The following is an 18,540-nucleotide window of genomic DNA, read 5'->3' as shown; positions in this document are numbered from 1 at the left end:
AAAAATATGTTTTAAAAATTATCATCGGTGCATACTATTGATGCTCTGCCAACAACATGGTAGCGTTCATGTTATTAATGCTATATTTTTAATTACAGGAAAACAATCAAACACAGCATTGTTATCAAGAATTAAAAATAAATCATTCAATATGGGCATTGTTGATATCGGAAACAGTTGGTTCCCATATGTGATTGCACTGTTTCTAAGTTTTGTAGGAGCTATTTATATTTACATCACTTACAAACTTAATTATTGGCAAAGAAAAGGTGTGCCTTACATTAAGCCATCCCTAATATTTGGGAATATGAAAGATGTAACATTACAACGTAAAAATCTTCCTTGTTTAATTCGAGACTTCTATAATGAAACGAAAGATCACAGATTTTCAGGTTTATATTTCTTTCAAAGTCCTTTGCTAGTAGTCAATGATCCTGAACTAATCAAAGCTATTACAATAAAGGATTTTAATCATTTTCAAGACCATCAAACGTTTACAAGTGAAGAATTTGATCCATTCCAAGCAAAGAATTTATTTGCTCTACAAGGATTACGTTGGAGGCACATGCGTATAAAACTAGCTCCAACGTTTACGTCGGGTAAAATGAAGAAAATGTTTCACCTTGTCACTGAGTGTGGAGATAATTTAAGGAAATTTCTTGAGAGTCCTGCAGCTACAGGTGAACCAATAGAAGTAAAAGATTTAATGGGTCGATACACAACAGATGCAATAGCTTCTTGTGCTTTTGGAATTCAAATAAACTCTGTTGAGGATCCTGACAATGAATTTCGAAAAGTAGGTAGAGACTTGACAAAACCACCCAGTTTCATTGATGGGTTAAAGTTTACACTAGCGATGTCATTTCCAAAATTATCCAAAATGCTCCGTTTTGTTCTCACTCCTCCAAAAGCTACAAGCTTTATGCGAAGAATTATAAAGGAGAATATGGATTATCGTGAAAATAATAATGTTACCAGGAATGACTTCGTTGACCTTTTAATCAAACTGAAGAATGTTGGCCATGTTGAAGACGACGAAGAAGAGTCAGAAACTCAGAATGGATTCCTCTCAAAGGAAGATATTAACATCGGTAAGTCTTAGATAATTTATTATAAAATGTTCGCAGTAAACTTTAATTAAACTAAAAATTACTTGAACTCGGTTTAAATTGGAGTATGGGAAATTAGATTATTATGATTCATTGAGCACTTATTTACTATTATACTAAAATATCTATTACCTTATTAATTTTATACTACTTGATGACTATAGTATTGGAGAAATGAAATGGATGGAAAAGATCTGGAATTAGGTAACATTTTGCAATTAAAAGGTTCATAGCAAAAAATCTCTTATTTTATAGCTATTTTACTCACACCTAGAATAACCTAAGTAGATTCATCTTTTCTACTTTTTCTGTCTCGGTAAACAACGCTCGACAGATGTCAAGAATAACAATATGTTCTTTCAAACGCTAAATTGCATCTAATTACATTTGCTTCTGCTTCACATCTATAATTATTATCAGAATATACGCCGACTTTTAAAATTATTCTTCTTGTATGACATACGTTACATAATCCGGTTCTAGCAGAGAAAGCAGCATGTATAACTCAATTTTAGTAAGATAGTTGTCAGTTTTACAGAAGTAATTACCAAATGACTTCAAACATTACAACTTGGTACAATTATTCTCAAAATACATGTCTTTGAAATAGTCCGGGTTTGTTATCGACGTCGTAATTGATTGAAATAAAAATATATTTTTCCTTTGTAGTAGGCTATAGTATTACAGATATTAAAAACCCTTTTAAAATTAATATATTAAATTGTGTTCCAGAGTACACAATGACAATTAATAGGGTGCTTAATTACATTGTAGGCTAAGTACTGCTTCCGCTACCCGTTTTACTCATAAGGTATACGCTACCGTTTACATATGAAAAAGTCCACCTTTAATTTTCTCTCTCTCTCTTCCTGTTTATTGCATTCCAAATCAATTCCTCTCTAAAAAGTCACATTTCCTTCAAAAACTGATACCTCTGGTCTGAAAAAATTCTACATCTTTATAAAATTAATCGTACTTTAATAACAAAGCTTGTAAGTGTACATTCTAGGACATCTAGTATATTTCAAAATACCTTTTGTACAAGTCCCTGATAATGCAGCTCGAAAGGAGTGTCGATATCTAAACAAAAAATACCTTCCCGAATTTTCCAAAATTTTGTACGAAATGCAATTTGAAAATTTGATTTATTCCAAAGATAATGTTATACAAACTATGAACCTATGGTAATCAGAATAGGAGTAGGTGCTTCCTAAGGAAACTTTGTGTTTTTATCATTTTTAATATTTTTCGAAAGGTTGCGATATGGTTCTTCCCACACATCATTATTTCGCTTAAAATGGTCAAGCGTGCACCCAAGAATATCTAGTATTTTTCTTAGTGCCTTTAATGAGGTACATAACCCCAATAGGAATACTTAAATGCAAAACTGTCTTTTCCGAGAAGGTTCTCGGAAAATTTTCTCCAGTTCTCCATAGATCATAGATATGTAATATATGTGTATTGTGTCACTCATAAATTCGCCTAATTCTGAAAACAATCTTATATCAACCATGTTAAAATAGAGCAAATAGGAATGCTTTCTAATTATTTTCTATTTTTGAAAATGATGCATTTTATGAAGATGGTACGATAACAAAAATATATTTATATCTACTAACCGTACGTCAATAAAGTTTGCGAATATATAAGTTAGTCTTGAATATAGAGTAAACTGATACTGGAATTTCTACAAACTTGCAAACTACAGTTATGACTATCGACAGAGATAAGACAGTATGATCGAGTCTTTCAACATCCTATGCAGAAATTACATTACACTACAAGTCAGTTCTAATGTGATTTTAAATATTGTCATGAATTAGATATACTATATCTATTTTTGAATTATGTGAATATCATTATGAAAGAAATAACTATTTTCGAACTATGTGAATATAATGTAGTATATTTAAGCTAAGAGATTACTTCAGATTTGTTAACGTCAGTAGGTCAAGTGTCTAAAAAATATAGGAGCAAATTACAACAAAAATTGTAAATTATTTAGTATTCTCTTTTACAATTATGTTCTTTGAAAATTGAAAATACATTACATATAGTTTTTAAAAATTAACATTATTTCAGATTTGACGTTTGATGATCTGGCTGCGCAAGCATTTATTTTCTTTGTTGCTGGATTCGAAACATCATCCACACTATTGAGTTTTGCTCTTTACGAATTAGCCATGAATCCTGATGTCCAGAAGCGTTTACATGGAGAAATAGATAACATATTTGATAAATCTGATGGAAAACTCACATACCAAGGAGTGGTTAATGAAATGGAATACTTAAATAAAGTTGTCTGTGGTACGTTCAATGGAATTAATATATTGGCTCTCATTCCCTATTGATGAATTCTTCATTGGATCCCAGGTTCACGTTAGCTTGTAGTGTACAATATTGTGTTCGGTGTTTTCCCATTGATTTACAAATTCTTTATTCCATCAATTTGCTTATAATCATTTGTTTTCAATTATTGATTTTTTGATTTAGAGTTTAGCGTCCCTTTCGGCATCGATGTAAAACTACAGATGAACATGGGATCTGAACCACTTGAGCACTCATCGGAAATCAAATTTATAATTATCAAGCATATCCATAATTTACAGTTTGATGTTATTTTATTTAAAGAACACTGAATCAACTATCAATAACTTAATATTTGACAATTACCTTTGCTTCTTTCTTACATTTTCAGATCGATAAGTTGCTTTACGTTGAAGTAATGATACAATTTTACTATAATGTTAGCATCTAACATAAAAAAGAAAACTTTTATAAAGAATCCTTTATTAAACTTTAAAAAATGTTTAATCTTAGAAATGCTAAACAGCCGGAATATGCACAGGATACAACCAGAAAATGGAAACAAAATACTTAAAAAGGTTGTCTATTGTACGTTCAATAAACAACGAGGTAAAAAGAGTAGTGAAGGCTCTGGCATTCAGCTACGACATGATGGATGCTAATTCGATGGGAGGTTCAAGTAAGCTTTTAATAAACAACATTGTGTTCTGTGTTCTCCCATTCCAACAATTTGAGTCCTATCATACATTCTAAACTATCATTGTGATATACTGTTTTGATACTAAGACATTTTCATCTCCTATAAATATCTCATTCCTCCATAAATATTTTTTTCTTTTTTGCAGACATAAATATTAGAAAATTTGAATGACTTTATATTTTATATAAAGAGGCAAATAGCTTCTTTTGTCTTCTAAGTTTTTAGAGAAATGAAGATATTTCTGGTTTCTGAATCTTTGAATTTTTTCTCATGTTTGAGAACAGTTATAACTAGCTTTTAAGCAACTGTCTGGTCCAGTTGTTTTCAATTTCACTCCAGCATCCGATGATAATATTACGTTAGATAAATAATTTTATTATTTTTTTTAAAAAAAAGTTTGACATATAAGTTCCCCTTGTTCTCAATTTTATAACCTGAATACTCCACCTAGGATAACCATCAATAATTTGGTTTCATTATGATCGTAGATGAAAATTTGTAGTTTACCTAAACTGTACTATGTAAGAAGATCCATAAGATCACTGAAAAGCTTCTCCAAGTTTGTAGAATGAAAATAAGACTATGATTCATTAATTCAACGTTAAATTAATAAAAGCCCCCCCCCCAAAAAAGTCTTAAATTAAACTACAATATTAAATTTATTTTACCATGCACACAAATCATTTCACATTCCGTAAATAAATATGAAGAATTAGAAGCATGTGATTCACATGATTTGTATTCCTTTTCTATTAATGTATGTGCATTCATTCATTTTTTTGATGTACGTAGTGAAGATTCTTCTATTCAAATATTTAATTTCTTGAGCGGAATTGGTTTCCAATGTTTTTAGTAGGCTCAGAGACATAGTGTTCTGTTGCAAGTTTCTGAGGGTCATCATCTTAACCAGTTAAATATTTTAGTCCGTGTAACTCACAGTAAAATTATCATATGAAGCAAGATGTAAATATACAATTTCTAGCTGTTGTCTTATGTAGTACATTAGTGGCAAGGTACTGAAAGTATTGTTATTATCTTCCATAACTTCAAAATTCATTCCTAAAACTTCAAAATCATTACAGAACTTTATATATATATATATAGGCCTATGTATATTCTTTTATTAAATGATTATTTTTCACTCTATTTCAATAGAGACTCTTCGAAAATATCCACCGGTTGGATCTACTGATAGAGTATGTTCAAAACCATACAAAATACCAGACTCTGATTTCACAATAGATGTTGGAACAGTACTACAAATTCCTATTATTGGACTTCATTACGATCCAAGATATTATCCAGATCCAGAAAAATTTGATCCGGAAAGATTCAATGAGGAAAATAAAAGTAAGAGGCCAGCTTATACTTACCTACCATTTGGAGAGGGACCCAGAATGTGTATTGGTATGTATATTTCCTAAAATAATTTAAGATTGACAAAGGCTAGAAATCGTAATAAATATTTTAGACGGGTAGATATGTACAAGCTGGACTAAAATTGCCCATATTAACAATTCTTTGCTCCAGGCCGGTAGCCAGCGCAAAAACGTAGGGGGGCGGTTGAAGTTAAGGGGGGGGCGATCCAACCATATTGTAGTACGTCACGATATTATAGTTCATTTGCAAGCCTACAGTGAAAATTTTAAGGGGGCAGGCCCGCTAGATCCCCCATGGACACGGTCCTGCTTTGCTCTCCGTTCTAAGATTTCCTATTGATCATAGGAATCTCGTATTGAGTTATTTATGTTACACTTTGGTTCCTAGAGTTTATATAAAAATAGTAACAACGAATTTTTTGGTTATCAACTTTTCTCTAATTATTTTAATCGTATTATCACTACTATTTCATAATGTAATTATTCCAATTTTTTAAACAGAATAATTAGATTTATTTATAACATATATAATTATTAAATGTGAAGGTACCATGAAAAGTACCATGATATTGCTTTAAAAATTTTGCTGTTCAATTTTAGAATGTTTATGGTTCAAACAGTTACTCAGTTAACAGTTCAAAAGATATTTAAACATTAATAATGCTGTGAATCATGACTAAAGAAATTTTTCACAATATAGGAGACAAAATGGGTAGATTACATGTGATAATGTATGGGTTAAATATGTTGAGATGCATCGTTGAATTCAGAAGTGTTCTCAAGGATATCGTTTCAAAATTTAGAGGAAGTGTTCAAATATCAACCTTACTTAATACGATATTAATAAAGAAACACCAATGAAAAAGTATGTTGCATCTTTATTTTCTCAGCTACAGAAACAGAAATTGAGTTTGCTTGTTAAATTAGAGGTTGACCAGGAATTAGCAAACTAAAATACATGATTTTGTATTTTTTTTTTTTCAAATTTTAAATGCTTAAGATTTCAAAACGATTGCATATTTATTATTAAAGAGAAACTTCTGGAATTATTGTGAGAATTATTATCTTTCTCCTAATATTACACATGTTTTAGTAAGTTAAAAGACTATTTTGACGTAGCAATGCATTGATACTTTAAAAGAGTGATTTCTATGTTATATTCACAATAATTAAGATGACCCCATTTCTCATACAATGTTTTTTAGAAACCTTAAAAGAAAACTGAATGAAACTATAATACTATTTGAGTAGTGGAAGATAATATTAATATGTTCTTAAGCGGGAACACTAGTGTTTCTGTTTAGTTTTTTTTGAGGCTTTTAAGTTCTAGAATACCTTTAAATCTGTTTCTGTTTGCCGATTGCCTATGATGTGTCACCAGTCATCTATGTCACTTCTCACCTTTGGTCGATTATCCGAGGACAATACTTATCTAAAATATGGGACCATTGATTTTGAAATAAGAGTCACTTGAGGAATAGAAAATACGGCATCAGTTAAAAAGCACATTTCGATATATATATATATATATATATATATATATATATATATATATATATATATATATATATATATATTACTCATTCACCCATTCATAGAATGGTACTAAGTGCTAAGTGATCGGCAATTTAAGGAATCAAATTTCGAAGTAAATTTGCACAATTTTAATGGAAAAGTAATTGTGATTGCAAGCGAGGTTTTCTTATTTCTTTACTCAGGTAATTATTATCTGACTTTCCTGAACTTTAAAAAAGTTTAATACTATTGCTTTTTAATGTAAGAATTTCAACTTTACATTAATAAGGAAATTTAACTGTTTCATTCAAGAAATAATTAATGAATTTATATCCAAAATATACTATCTTTAGTTTCTCTAGTGATACTTCAATATCTTTTAAAATTATTCTGTTCTATCTATCAAAGAACCTGTTCACTTTAGTCAATTCACACACAGAGATTCGTGTCAGATAACAACGTTTTAGCATCGCCTTTACTTATCGTTCAATTAAATTATTCACGTAAGATGACTAATTAGAGTCAATCAGAAGCTTTATTCCATTAATTCAGACAGACATTACTCTAAGAAAGATATAATTGTCAAAAATAAAATTCTACATTTTCTTTTTAAATTTAAAACATAAGAATTGGAAACTAGCCAATATAATTTTCATTTCTTTCTTTATTTTTATTGTTATTCTGAACGGACTAGACTTGTCAAATTTTAGAATTGTTACAGACGGGAGCTTCGTAAATGTAGTAGTGTGTAAAAGATTCTATTTAAGTCTGTAGGTTTTCTCTGCCTTAGTTTTGACCTTTTTAATTGACAACCAATAAAAGTTAGGGATGCGCACGAGACAAGATTTGTGGCTGTCTGATCTCGAAAATGTGCTGTAAAAGTGATGTCTCGACTCGAATTTTGTCAGGAAAATCCTGTCTCGACTCGTCTCGTGCGCATCCCTAATAAAAGTACTTAAAAGATGCTCCCGAATATCTTCTAAGAACTGGAGGTGGTGTGACCTCATTTACTCGTAACTACTGTCAACTCCAATAAGTGTGCTGAGAAGCCTTAAACGAAGTTGTTGAATTTCTAAGAAATAATATTGAAATATTATTTTAAAATGGGGTGAATTCAGCCATTTTTCTCTGATTTTAAACTCATGGGATAGAACCCATAGTAAAACACACAACGTGTGGCCCGTCGTAGCGTAATCGCTAATGCTCTCGAGCTTCCCGTGTCCGAGTGGTCCTGGTCCCGGGTGAAGTCACTCGATCAAAAAAGTGTAACAATTTCTTAGCCCAGCCATCCTGAGAGAGGTTTTCCTCATTGAGGAACAAGGCAAATGTATGGTACCTAACATAATGGTCCGAGGCTGTTCTTTTCCTTCCCCATTGCTTTCTTTGTCCCCAATTGCCGGGCAATGTGATCGCCGAGATTCGTTATCCGTCGTACATAGCATAATACGGCGAAAGTTGCCGAAAACCCAGAAATATAATTACTAATCCTAGCCCTAAGCACACGACACATTTCTCGAAATTGGGACAATTTTAGGAAAAGTTCTCGTAACAATGCTTCTAAAATGGTGGGATGAGTTTCCCCCATTTACTAGAACCAGTATCAGTAAGCCTTAAGCAAAAACAAATTCATATTTGATAAAATCGAGGAGAAGTTGACTAAATTTTTGGTGGAACATATTTAACATTGGACACAAAGCATCACCAGCTTGCTGTTAACTAGTTCAAATTAGTGTTAATTTTAAGGCTTTAAAGAAAGTTACTCTAAGATTCATGAAAATCACATTAAAAAAAAAATAATGAGAACCAGGGGATAAAAGCTAGTGTTTTGAATCCTATGTTTCTACGTATCTTAAAAATATAAAACGTGATTTCCTCTCACATCACATATATAATTTGCAACCCAGAACATTCCAAAATTGGATCTTTTACTAAATATTTTGTATCTAGTTACAGATTAGGTAGTTTCTCCACCACGAAAACAAAGAATGGCTTTGTGAAATATTCTTTATGTATCTTCATATTGACATTTGCTATACACTATTCATTTCATAAAATAACATTTGTGTTAGTTACGATAATAATAATCAGTGGCGTATTTACGATTTTGTTTCGGGGGGGGCTTTGCTAACTTTCGGGGAGGGCTTTGCCTGAAAATGTGAAAATTCTGCAAGATATTTCATATACTTTACTATAGTAAGTAAGATTTCGGGGGGGCTTAAGCCCGGAAGCCCCCCCCCCTAAATACGCCACTGATAATAATAATAATTAAATTTATCAGCGGTAGGGTTATTTTATCCCGACCTTGGTGTCTAAATGTTAAGAAGCATAGAAGTATAGTGATAAAATACTTTCCGAGAAGGCGAAGCCGTACGTAAAATATAACATTCATGAGAATTAATTTAACTGGGGAAAAATAATACAATTTTGAACTTTGTTATGGAGTAGTATGTGAGTGAATACTAAACACTTTATTAAAACATATCTCTTTTACAGGCAACCGCTTTGCTTTAATGCAATCGAAATTAGGACTTGTATCTATGCTGTCCAGTTACGAAGTTCAACCTTGTGAGAAGACACGTATTCCTTTTGAGTATGATCCTAAATACTTCTTCCCTGCTGGAAAAGATGGAACATGGCTGCGATTTGTGAAACGAGAAAAATAGCAGGAAAAGTATTGTTTCAAGGAATAGCAACTTTAAACACTCATAATTTATTTCAATACGAGATAGATTATAATTGATTGTGATCAGTGGCGGCGATTGGACGTTAAAAGTGGGGGGGGAAGACATGATTTGAATATTTGTATATCAATGTTAATATACAAATTTCCCTGGTTGAAACTATATACATTAATAGGCCATTTCAGAAAAGTGGGGGAGCAACTGCCCCCCTTTGCCTCCCCCTAATCGCCGCCCATGATTGTGATATGTGTATAGTGTTTGTTAATAAAGGCAATACTTTATGTGAGTCTGTTGTCTCTTACAATGTTTTCTATATACCCGAAAATATCACTACCTACTAAGAAACTTGTCAGAATGGTCTCTAAGCATTTCATATATTAAGAAGATAAATTTTGTTTCTAGCATTTATTTGAAAGTATTAAAATTAGGTGTATTGTTTTTTATTGAGAAAGCAATATTTCTGTAGCAGATTTACTTCTATTCTGTACTCTTTACAAACATTTGTGTATAATGTATGTATGTTAAAGATGCTTCTACTATAGGGGGGGGGGTCCGTGACATGAAATAATGTGGTCATCATACCAGGGGCTCCATCATTCTAAACAATTTTACTGGAACATATATTGGTTCGTTTAGCCAGGATTTCGTAACGAGGGGGGGGAAACATGAAATTCTGAAGACCCAGGAGCTCGATCAATTTAAACTACTTTACTATCAACATATATTGGTTTGTGAAGATATGTTGGTAAGTATTTTAATAAACTATGAAGAAATCTCGAGTAAAATTTAAAAAGAAACGTGTTGAGAAAGATTATACAATATTTACATCCTTCCACTGTTTATTCATATATAACAATTTTCCTTTCATCATGACCTCAACTATTATAAAAATTACATATTCACTATTATAAAAAGTACACACTCAATAATGTCTTGTAAAATATTTTGCAATATCTGCGTTCCTTTTTCTGTTGAATCAAATGTTAATAGAACTTTCTTTCCACATATATTTCTGTTTTTATTATTCCGTCAACTACTGTCTGTTTCAAATGACAGGTTAAAGGAGCAGTAGAAAATCGTTTTTGAAATAACATGTTTGATATTGCAAGGATGCGATGACGAAAAATTGTGATAAAAAATGTCCACACTGTTACACAACGGTACTATGCTTTCGGAAACTTGAAATCTCCCTGACTAGTAGCAGGAATTCTGAGAGTTCTGCAACTTTTCTAGAAATTTCAAATTCCCTGACTCTTCCAGGATATATCGCTCGCCTCGCAACCATGTATTGTAAGTAATACAAATTTCCTCATAAGAAAGAGTAACCAAATGCTTCCTGTAGTTTATTTTTAACGCTGATCCCTTTTTTTATCATTTCATTTTGTTTCATCCTTCCTTAATTTTTTTCATTTCTGGTCTTGAAGGGAGGGGTCCGGACCTACCCTCTTGGCTACGTGCCTGTACTATATATTTTAATTACTTAAAAAAATTAAAGACTCACTGAACACAAAGTTCAAATTGTAACAGTCTTATCCTGTCCAAATGTTTAGTCGTTATTAAAACCTCCACATTTTCTCGTTTTTTATGGTTTGAGTAATGCTGATAGTCTGCTTGTGTTGTTCGACTTTGACGGAATAGTGCTTAAAGAAGTTATCTTACTCAATGTTGTAAACGGACTGTGTTACCTTTGTGAATGGATATCATGTTTAACACATGTAAGTTAATGCAGCAGAATTATGTGTATTACATTCTATGGTCACACTCTTCAGTTTTACATATGATACTTAAACAATCTTGTATCTGACCTTCAAGCTCTAGGAATTGTGTGTATACAACTGTCTTATGAGTTTAAAAAGTAAGTCAATAAATAAAATATAATCTAACTTGCAACAGCATAGAACTAAATGATGAGCCCCTTCTTCGCACAACAAGAATAAAGGTTAATGAATATGAAGCAGAAAAAATTTGATTATTGTAGAAACGTCCTCATTTTCCCCTTAAGAAGCAGAATTTTCCAAATGGCTGCAGTTCCCGCAGTTTTAATGAATAATTTATGTACCTCCAACCTAACCAATCCTCTCATTCCACGCGTTCTGGATAAAGATATGGAAATTTAAATGCTGTAGAAATTGCCACATTTTTTCCTTTAAGTGCATATCTTTTGAAAGCACTGAGAGACGTATACTGTTAGTTATAAATAAGAGGCTATAGATCAAAATTGCACGGGTAATTTGAGCAAATACTCATATTGAACATGCCTATAACAAGACAACAAGAAGAATGGAAGAAGAACCAATACCGACCTGCGAAGATTTTCCGGCAAGAATAATTTTTAGTGATATACGTTCGATTTATTGTCCTTATCTAAAAAACAATACCAGTTGTTGCGTAACATGTACAGAACAACTGTTTCTTCCATGTTTATGCTAACGGAGCTTCGTTTTCGCCCATAAGGTTTGCATTGGGTATATGGAATGTAGGTATGAAAATGTCTCAGATAAGATATTTCATTTTCTCTGTTCTGTTGAGGATTAGGTTAATGGTCAAGTAGCACCTGAACAACAAATAGAACAATTGTAGTCCGCACATACGCAGTCCCAAACAAGGTCAATCCGCCAAAGTGTTGTTCCTGTGTCTGAGTGAGAATTCTGGGAACGTGGATCATGCCTTTGTGTACAAGTTACAACGGGCAGTTAAAGTCAATAAGTAAGTCAGTTTTTGTTGAAAAAAATGGCAAGTGGCAGTGGTGTACGGAGGCAAAAATGTGTGAACAATTCAAATCATTTCTTTTATATATGTAGCCATTTTACAATAAAAAGTCAGAAGAGAAATATTATGCCATTTATTAAAAGATTGTAGCATATTTTAAGATGAAATAAGTGATCAGGACAAGGCTGTTGCATCTTACATTGTTTGTAAAACATATGTACAAAACCTGAGGCAATGGTACCACAGGCTATTGCCATTAATGCCATTCGGGATTCCAATGGTTTGGCGGGAAGAAAGGGATCATATTAATGATTGTTACTTTTGTGTATGTAAAGTGTCTGGTTTCAATAATAATAATAATAATAATAATAATAATAATAATAATAATAATAATAATAATAATAATAATAATAATAATAAAACATATCCGAGCCTTCCATCAGCCATAACACCTATTCCACGTGGGTACGATGTTCCTGTTCCAAAACTACCAAAAAAGTTACCAGAGAGTGTTTCTTCGGCATTTTCAAGTGCAGATTAAGATAATGATGAAGCCTTTATTCCTAATGTTGAAGATAAAACTCCACGTCTTTTCAATCAGTGTGACTTAAATGATTTGGTGAACGACTTGGATTTTACTAAAGAAAAGAGAGAACTTTTAGGATCACGATTAAAAGAGAGAAATCTCTTACTTCCTGGAGCAAATCCATATTGTTAGAGAATTCGAGCAGAAAAATTCAGACTTTTTTTTTTTATTCAAGAAGGAGAACTTGTGTTTTGTTCTGATATCTTTAGCTTGATTCGTCGTCTTGGAATTGTTTACCAAGCAAAGGATTGCCATTTATGTATTAATTCGAGTAAACGAATTATCAATGGTGTTCTTCGAAGCAATGGAAATGAACTTGCTTCAGTGCCATTCAACGCGTCTTCGTGAAAATTACCACCAGTTAGCTACGGTTTTGTACAAAGTAAAATACAGTGAACACAGATGGTTACTGTTCTGTAATTTGAAAGTGTACGGTGTCATATTGTGCCAACAAGCAGGATATACAAAGTTTCCTGATTTTCTTTGTGAATAGGACTATAGGGTCAAGAATAAACACTGATCAGTTTCTGGGTGGTCACAGTTTCTGGAGGAAACAGTTCATGCCACGAGCAAATAGCGTTGTGTAAAGGTAATCAAGAAAGATCTCTCGCTTTTTATGGAGGTCTGTGTTCAATTGGCCCTTACGCCGTGAGTTGAATGCGAATGGAGATAAGGCAAAGGTTAGTTGTGGGAGTGTGGGTTTATCCAACATTCTACTTGGTTGTGGCAGTTCAGGTACACCGTCAACTTGTGTAAGGACAGAGTGGACATGGGACCTCCACAGAGCGTCATAAGATGTACGAGCTGTACGAGCTTGTACGCTGTACGAGTTCAAACTGGAGTCAAACGCCACTGCAGCAAGACGGAAGATATGCCAGGCCTTTGATGAGGGTGTCATGACTACGCAGACAGTGCAGCGCTTGTTTACACTCAAAGATGCACTCAAAGAGGGGCCGGAAGACCAACACATGTAAAAAAATGAAGATGTTCAGGCAGCAACTGAGGCGAACAGTAGCCAGAGATATGAAAAACTGGAACTACAATTCAGTGCGAGTGGAAAAACCATTCGGCAGCATCTCCATCAACTTGGGAAGCACTACAAGTTGGGTCGATGGGTCCCAGATGATTTGACTCCTGTCCAAAAGGCAACACGTGCAGACACCTGTATTTCTTTGCTGTTTTCATTGAGGAAGGAGCCAGTTCAGGACAGGGTGTTGATATGTGATGAGAAATGGGTCCTCTACAAAGCTTCACGGCGCCTTCATCATTGGTTAACATCCCGTGATCCGGTTCCAAAATAGCAGAAACCAGCACTGCACCAGAATAAGGTCATCCTGTGTGTTTGGTGGACTGCTCGCGGCATCTTGCATCGGGAACTGCTACCAGCTGGTCAGAGCATCAATGCAACTGTATATTGTCGGCAGTTCAGCCGTGTTCAAGAAAGCTCAAAACTCTCGAGTCAGCACTTCTGAATCGCAAAGGGGTCTTCCTGTTATAGGACAACGCTAAGCCCCAAGTGGCTAGGATGACACGGGATACCATTCCACGTATTGGATGGGAAACACTATTGCATCAGCCATACTCCGCGGACACTGCACCGTCCAATTATCACCTGTTCGATTCCTTGGACAGTCACCTTAAAGGATGCCAGTTCAAATCCCTAGTAGAGGTGCAAAATGCAATTGATACTTCTCCACTTCACGGCCCACTAAGTTCTATCGTGATGGAGTCCATGGCCTTCCAGAATGTTGGCTGAAGATCGTCGATGTTGATGGAGACTATTTTTGATATTCCAGGTACTTCTTAGCTGACACATCGATGTTCGAAGGTGGTGGGTGAAAAGCGACAGAACTTCCTTAATTAACTTTATAAATCATCCATTAATTGCTTCTTAAAGCGTGTTATTGCCCCCATTACATATAAACTGGAAATTATGAAACAGCACGTTAAGAGTTTGGATAGAAGTAGTCTCTTCGTTCGGAAGCTCTGTCAAAAATTTCCAGTACTGTCTGATGCCAAAATTAACGAAGGTATTTTTGATGTTCCCCAGATTCGGAACCTTATAAAAAAAATCCTACATTCACTACAACGATGGACAAAACGCAGCTTCAGGCATGGGAATCATTTAAGGATGTTTCCAGCAAATTCCTGGCTAATATTAAAGATGAAAGTACTAACAGATTGTCAAAATCATACTGTATAACTTCCAGAAACTAGCGTGTAACATAAATTTTAAATTGCATTTCTTGCAGAGTCATCTGGACTATTTTTCTGAAAATTTAGGGGGATTCAGCAAGGAACACAGTGAGTGGTTCCATCAAGACATAAACGAAATGGGACGAAATTATCAGAGCGATGGAACGTCTCCATGACCTCAGATTACTGCTGGTGTCTAGTGAGATATAACCCTAATCAGGAACACAAATGCAATTGAACTCAGCGCTCATTCACATAAAAGCGAAGCAAAAAATACTTTTCTTGTGAAACTCATTCCTTTTACAAATGAATCTGTTGCATAAAAGTAGCGTTTTTGTATGTTCATGTTCAATTGTTGCAATTTGTATGTTCATGTTGCAATTTGATCATGTTCAATTCACATTTAACATATTGTATACTATGGTACCTTGTATTGCAATTACAACAATATTTAAAATTTCGGTTTCGTATAACAACCAAACTGTGCCTTATCAGCAAAACGGTTTGGATATTTGAAATCAACGTACCTCATATAGGTTAAATCACCTCTTCGATCTTTTGCCGGAGAAAAGGGTTTTATTACGCAGGCCGGTGTAATAAGAACAAAGAAAGATAACGAGAGAATAAGAAGAAAAGAGTGTAGGAACAAGAGAAAAAGTAGAAAGGAATGTAAGAATAAGAGAACAAGAAAAGAAAAAAATGCAAGGGAACGAGAAGAAAAGGAGAAAAGCAGATGAAGAAGAGATGTATGAAACACCAAGTGAATAAGAATAAAGGAAAATAAGAACAAGGGAAGAAGAAAGGAATAAAAGAAAACGAGAAATAAAATAAAATTTCAAGTTTAACTTCTCACGATTATATATAAAATCAATGAGAGACGGTGATGATAAATGAAATGGTGGAATGATGAAAATGGAAGAAACAGAAGACTTCAGAGAATATCTATTCTCGCAATATGGTTACTATGTGTCCACTTGCACGAGCTGGGTTCGAACCGGGTTCCTACGCATCAGAGGTTTGAACTCTACCACAGAATAACTTGAATCTAAAGAACTAGAAAAGAAAGAAAGAAAATAACAAGCTAACAAGAAAAAGCAATAAAGAAGTAATAAGAACGAACAAGAGAATAAGACGATAAAAAGAGCGGAAGAATGAAAATATAAGAATAAGTTAATGAAGAAGTGAAAACGAGAACATGAAGAGAGGAATAGGACAAGAGAATAATAAGAAAAATATAAGCACAAGAATAAAGGAAGGTAGACCCTAATAATAAGAGAATAGTAAGAAATGAAGGAAAGGAAAAAACAAGAAGAATAAGAAATAACCAAGAGAATAAGTAGAAAAGGACAAGAGAACAAGGAGAAAGAAGGATAAGAGCAAGGTAACGAGAAAAATTGAAGGAGAAAACAAAAGAACATGAAGAAAGAAAGATAGCAATAAGAGAACAAGAAGAAAATGATGTAATTAATGAACAAGAAGAAATTAAGAAAACAACGAAGTAGCGACAGAATTAGAAAGCAAAAAGGAATGAAGAAAAGAACAAGGGAACAAGAGCAAGGAAATGAAGATCATGAGAGAAGAAGAAAGGAATTCAAAAATAAGAGAACAAAAAGGAAGAAAACAACAAGAGAGTATCAAGAAAAGAAACAAAGAAGAAAGAAATGAAACATCCAAGGAGTAGGAAGAAAGGAATGCATAACAGACAAAAAGAGAAAAGACAAAAGAATAAGGAAGAAGGAAGGGAACTAGACAATAAGCAGAAAAGAACCAGAAAAGAAGAAATGATGGTAAGAATAAGAGGAAAGGAAAGGAAAACAAGAAAATGAAAAGGAAGGATAGTAAAGGAAATTGAGAAAAGAAGAAAAAGTGGAACAATGAAAAATCAATTTAGTTTTAGATCACACTATGAACCATTCGTACGATAAGTGAACAAGCACAATATTAAGCAAGAAGAACTTCATATCGCTTGTGTTGAAGTAAATATTTTATCCCTCAATTTCATATGTTTAAGAAATAACAGTGTCACGTGTACACCACGAGAAGATGTTTGATTTGCATGGCGTGAAATTTTATCAATTAATATTTAAACTGGAAGTGGTAGTTGATTCCTACCACTTCTGGTTTTAGTAGAGATATTATATTGGACATAAATGCAGAGTCGGATTTAGGTTAAGTGGGGCCTTAAGCTATTGAAGGTAATGGGGCCCTTTCAGTACGAAGATGAACGTAGGCACCCTATATACAGAAATGAAGAAGCTAGTGATATTTTTGAAAGCAGGCTGAAAAGGGGTCCTATTACTTGCATCATAGAAGCCTACACAACACAAAGCACTGTTGGTATATGTAGATTTTATTTTATTTATTATTTTTCTTGTAATTTGGAAATGTACATCCAGTTGTTTCCTTTGAATTTTGGGGCCCTAAGCTATAACTTGTTTAACTTATACGTAAATCCCAACTGCATGAATGGTATTCCTGGGGCGCTTAATCGATTGCAAAATACCGATTCTCTCTAATAGTTACCATTTTTATTCTGTAGCAATCAACGTTAAAATGAAACTGGTTGATTTATACCAATTTTGGTTTGAATAGAGGATTTAGGAAGAAAATAATAGACTTACTTGTTCTTAAAACGCTACATCGATACCAAAATAAGCTGCTTATAGTTATTTCTTACTGCTTTTACTGTATGTAGATCAATATTGAAACTGGAAAATGAAATCTTTGAGTTTTACGTCCCACGGATATGCCGGTGAGGCTAAAGGAGACGGTGATGATAAGTAATGAATGAAATGGTGGGATGAAGAACGTGGGAGAAAACGGGAGAATCCCGAGGAAACACACGCACACGGTGTTTGTCCACCACAAAAGTTCACTTGGCGGGGGCTGGGATCGAACCCGAGACCCCAAGCACCAGAGGTGAACGCTCTACCACTGAGCTACCGCGGCCCCTAATATTGAAACTGGAGGTGTAATTGATTTATATTATTTCCGGTTCTAGCAGAAAGTTAAGAAAAGGAAATGAAATGTATTTGTGGATGCTTTAACCATTACGGGAAAGTATTTTTCGCTATCTATTACCGTTTTGCTCTATAGGGATCAACATTGAAACCAGAAGTTCATCCTTTCTACTACTTATGGTGGGTGAATCACTTCCATCAACGAACTCAATTTCTAAATTTTGATCCTCTGCATTCTGGACACAATCGATAGCGATCCATCAAATAGTTTTTGAGATACTTTTGTCTTCTGAAGGGATGGACGGACTCACTGACAAGGTAAATACAGCCTTAATAAACCAAGATAAAGTACACAAAACATATTCCATCCCCCTTGTGTTATTAAAATCATAAACAAT

At 33.7% G+C, this 18,540-nt stretch overlaps 1 protein-coding gene across 1 annotated transcript in view; it reads left to right on the top strand.

Moving 5' to 3' along the window:
* The window catches only part of LOC145667776 (uncharacterized), a 65,610-nt gene extending 55,616 nt beyond the window's left edge, over positions 1-9,994 (top strand). The window contains exons 7-10 of the mRNA XM_081735215.1: positions 99-1,091; positions 3,192-3,416; positions 5,272-5,523; positions 9,504-9,994. Of these exons, the coding sequence (XP_081591341.1) occupies positions 99-1,091; positions 3,192-3,416; positions 5,272-5,523; positions 9,504-9,673 (1,640 nt within the window). The 3' untranslated portion in view covers positions 9,674-9,994. The remainder of the gene's footprint in view (positions 1-98; positions 1,092-3,191; positions 3,417-5,271; positions 5,524-9,503) is intronic.
* The last annotated feature ends 8,546 nt before the right edge of the window (positions 9,995-18,540 follow it).

The sequence above is a fragment of the Thermobia domestica genome, chromosome 13 (genome assembly GCF_964235325.1).
Source record: "Thermobia domestica chromosome 13, izTheDome1.hap1.1, whole genome shotgun sequence".
NCBI lineage: Eukaryota > Metazoa > Arthropoda > Insecta > Zygentoma > Lepismatidae > Thermobia > Thermobia domestica.
The sequence above is the reverse complement of the archived record's forward strand: the minus strand, read 5'-3'. Positions and strand labels throughout refer to the sequence as shown.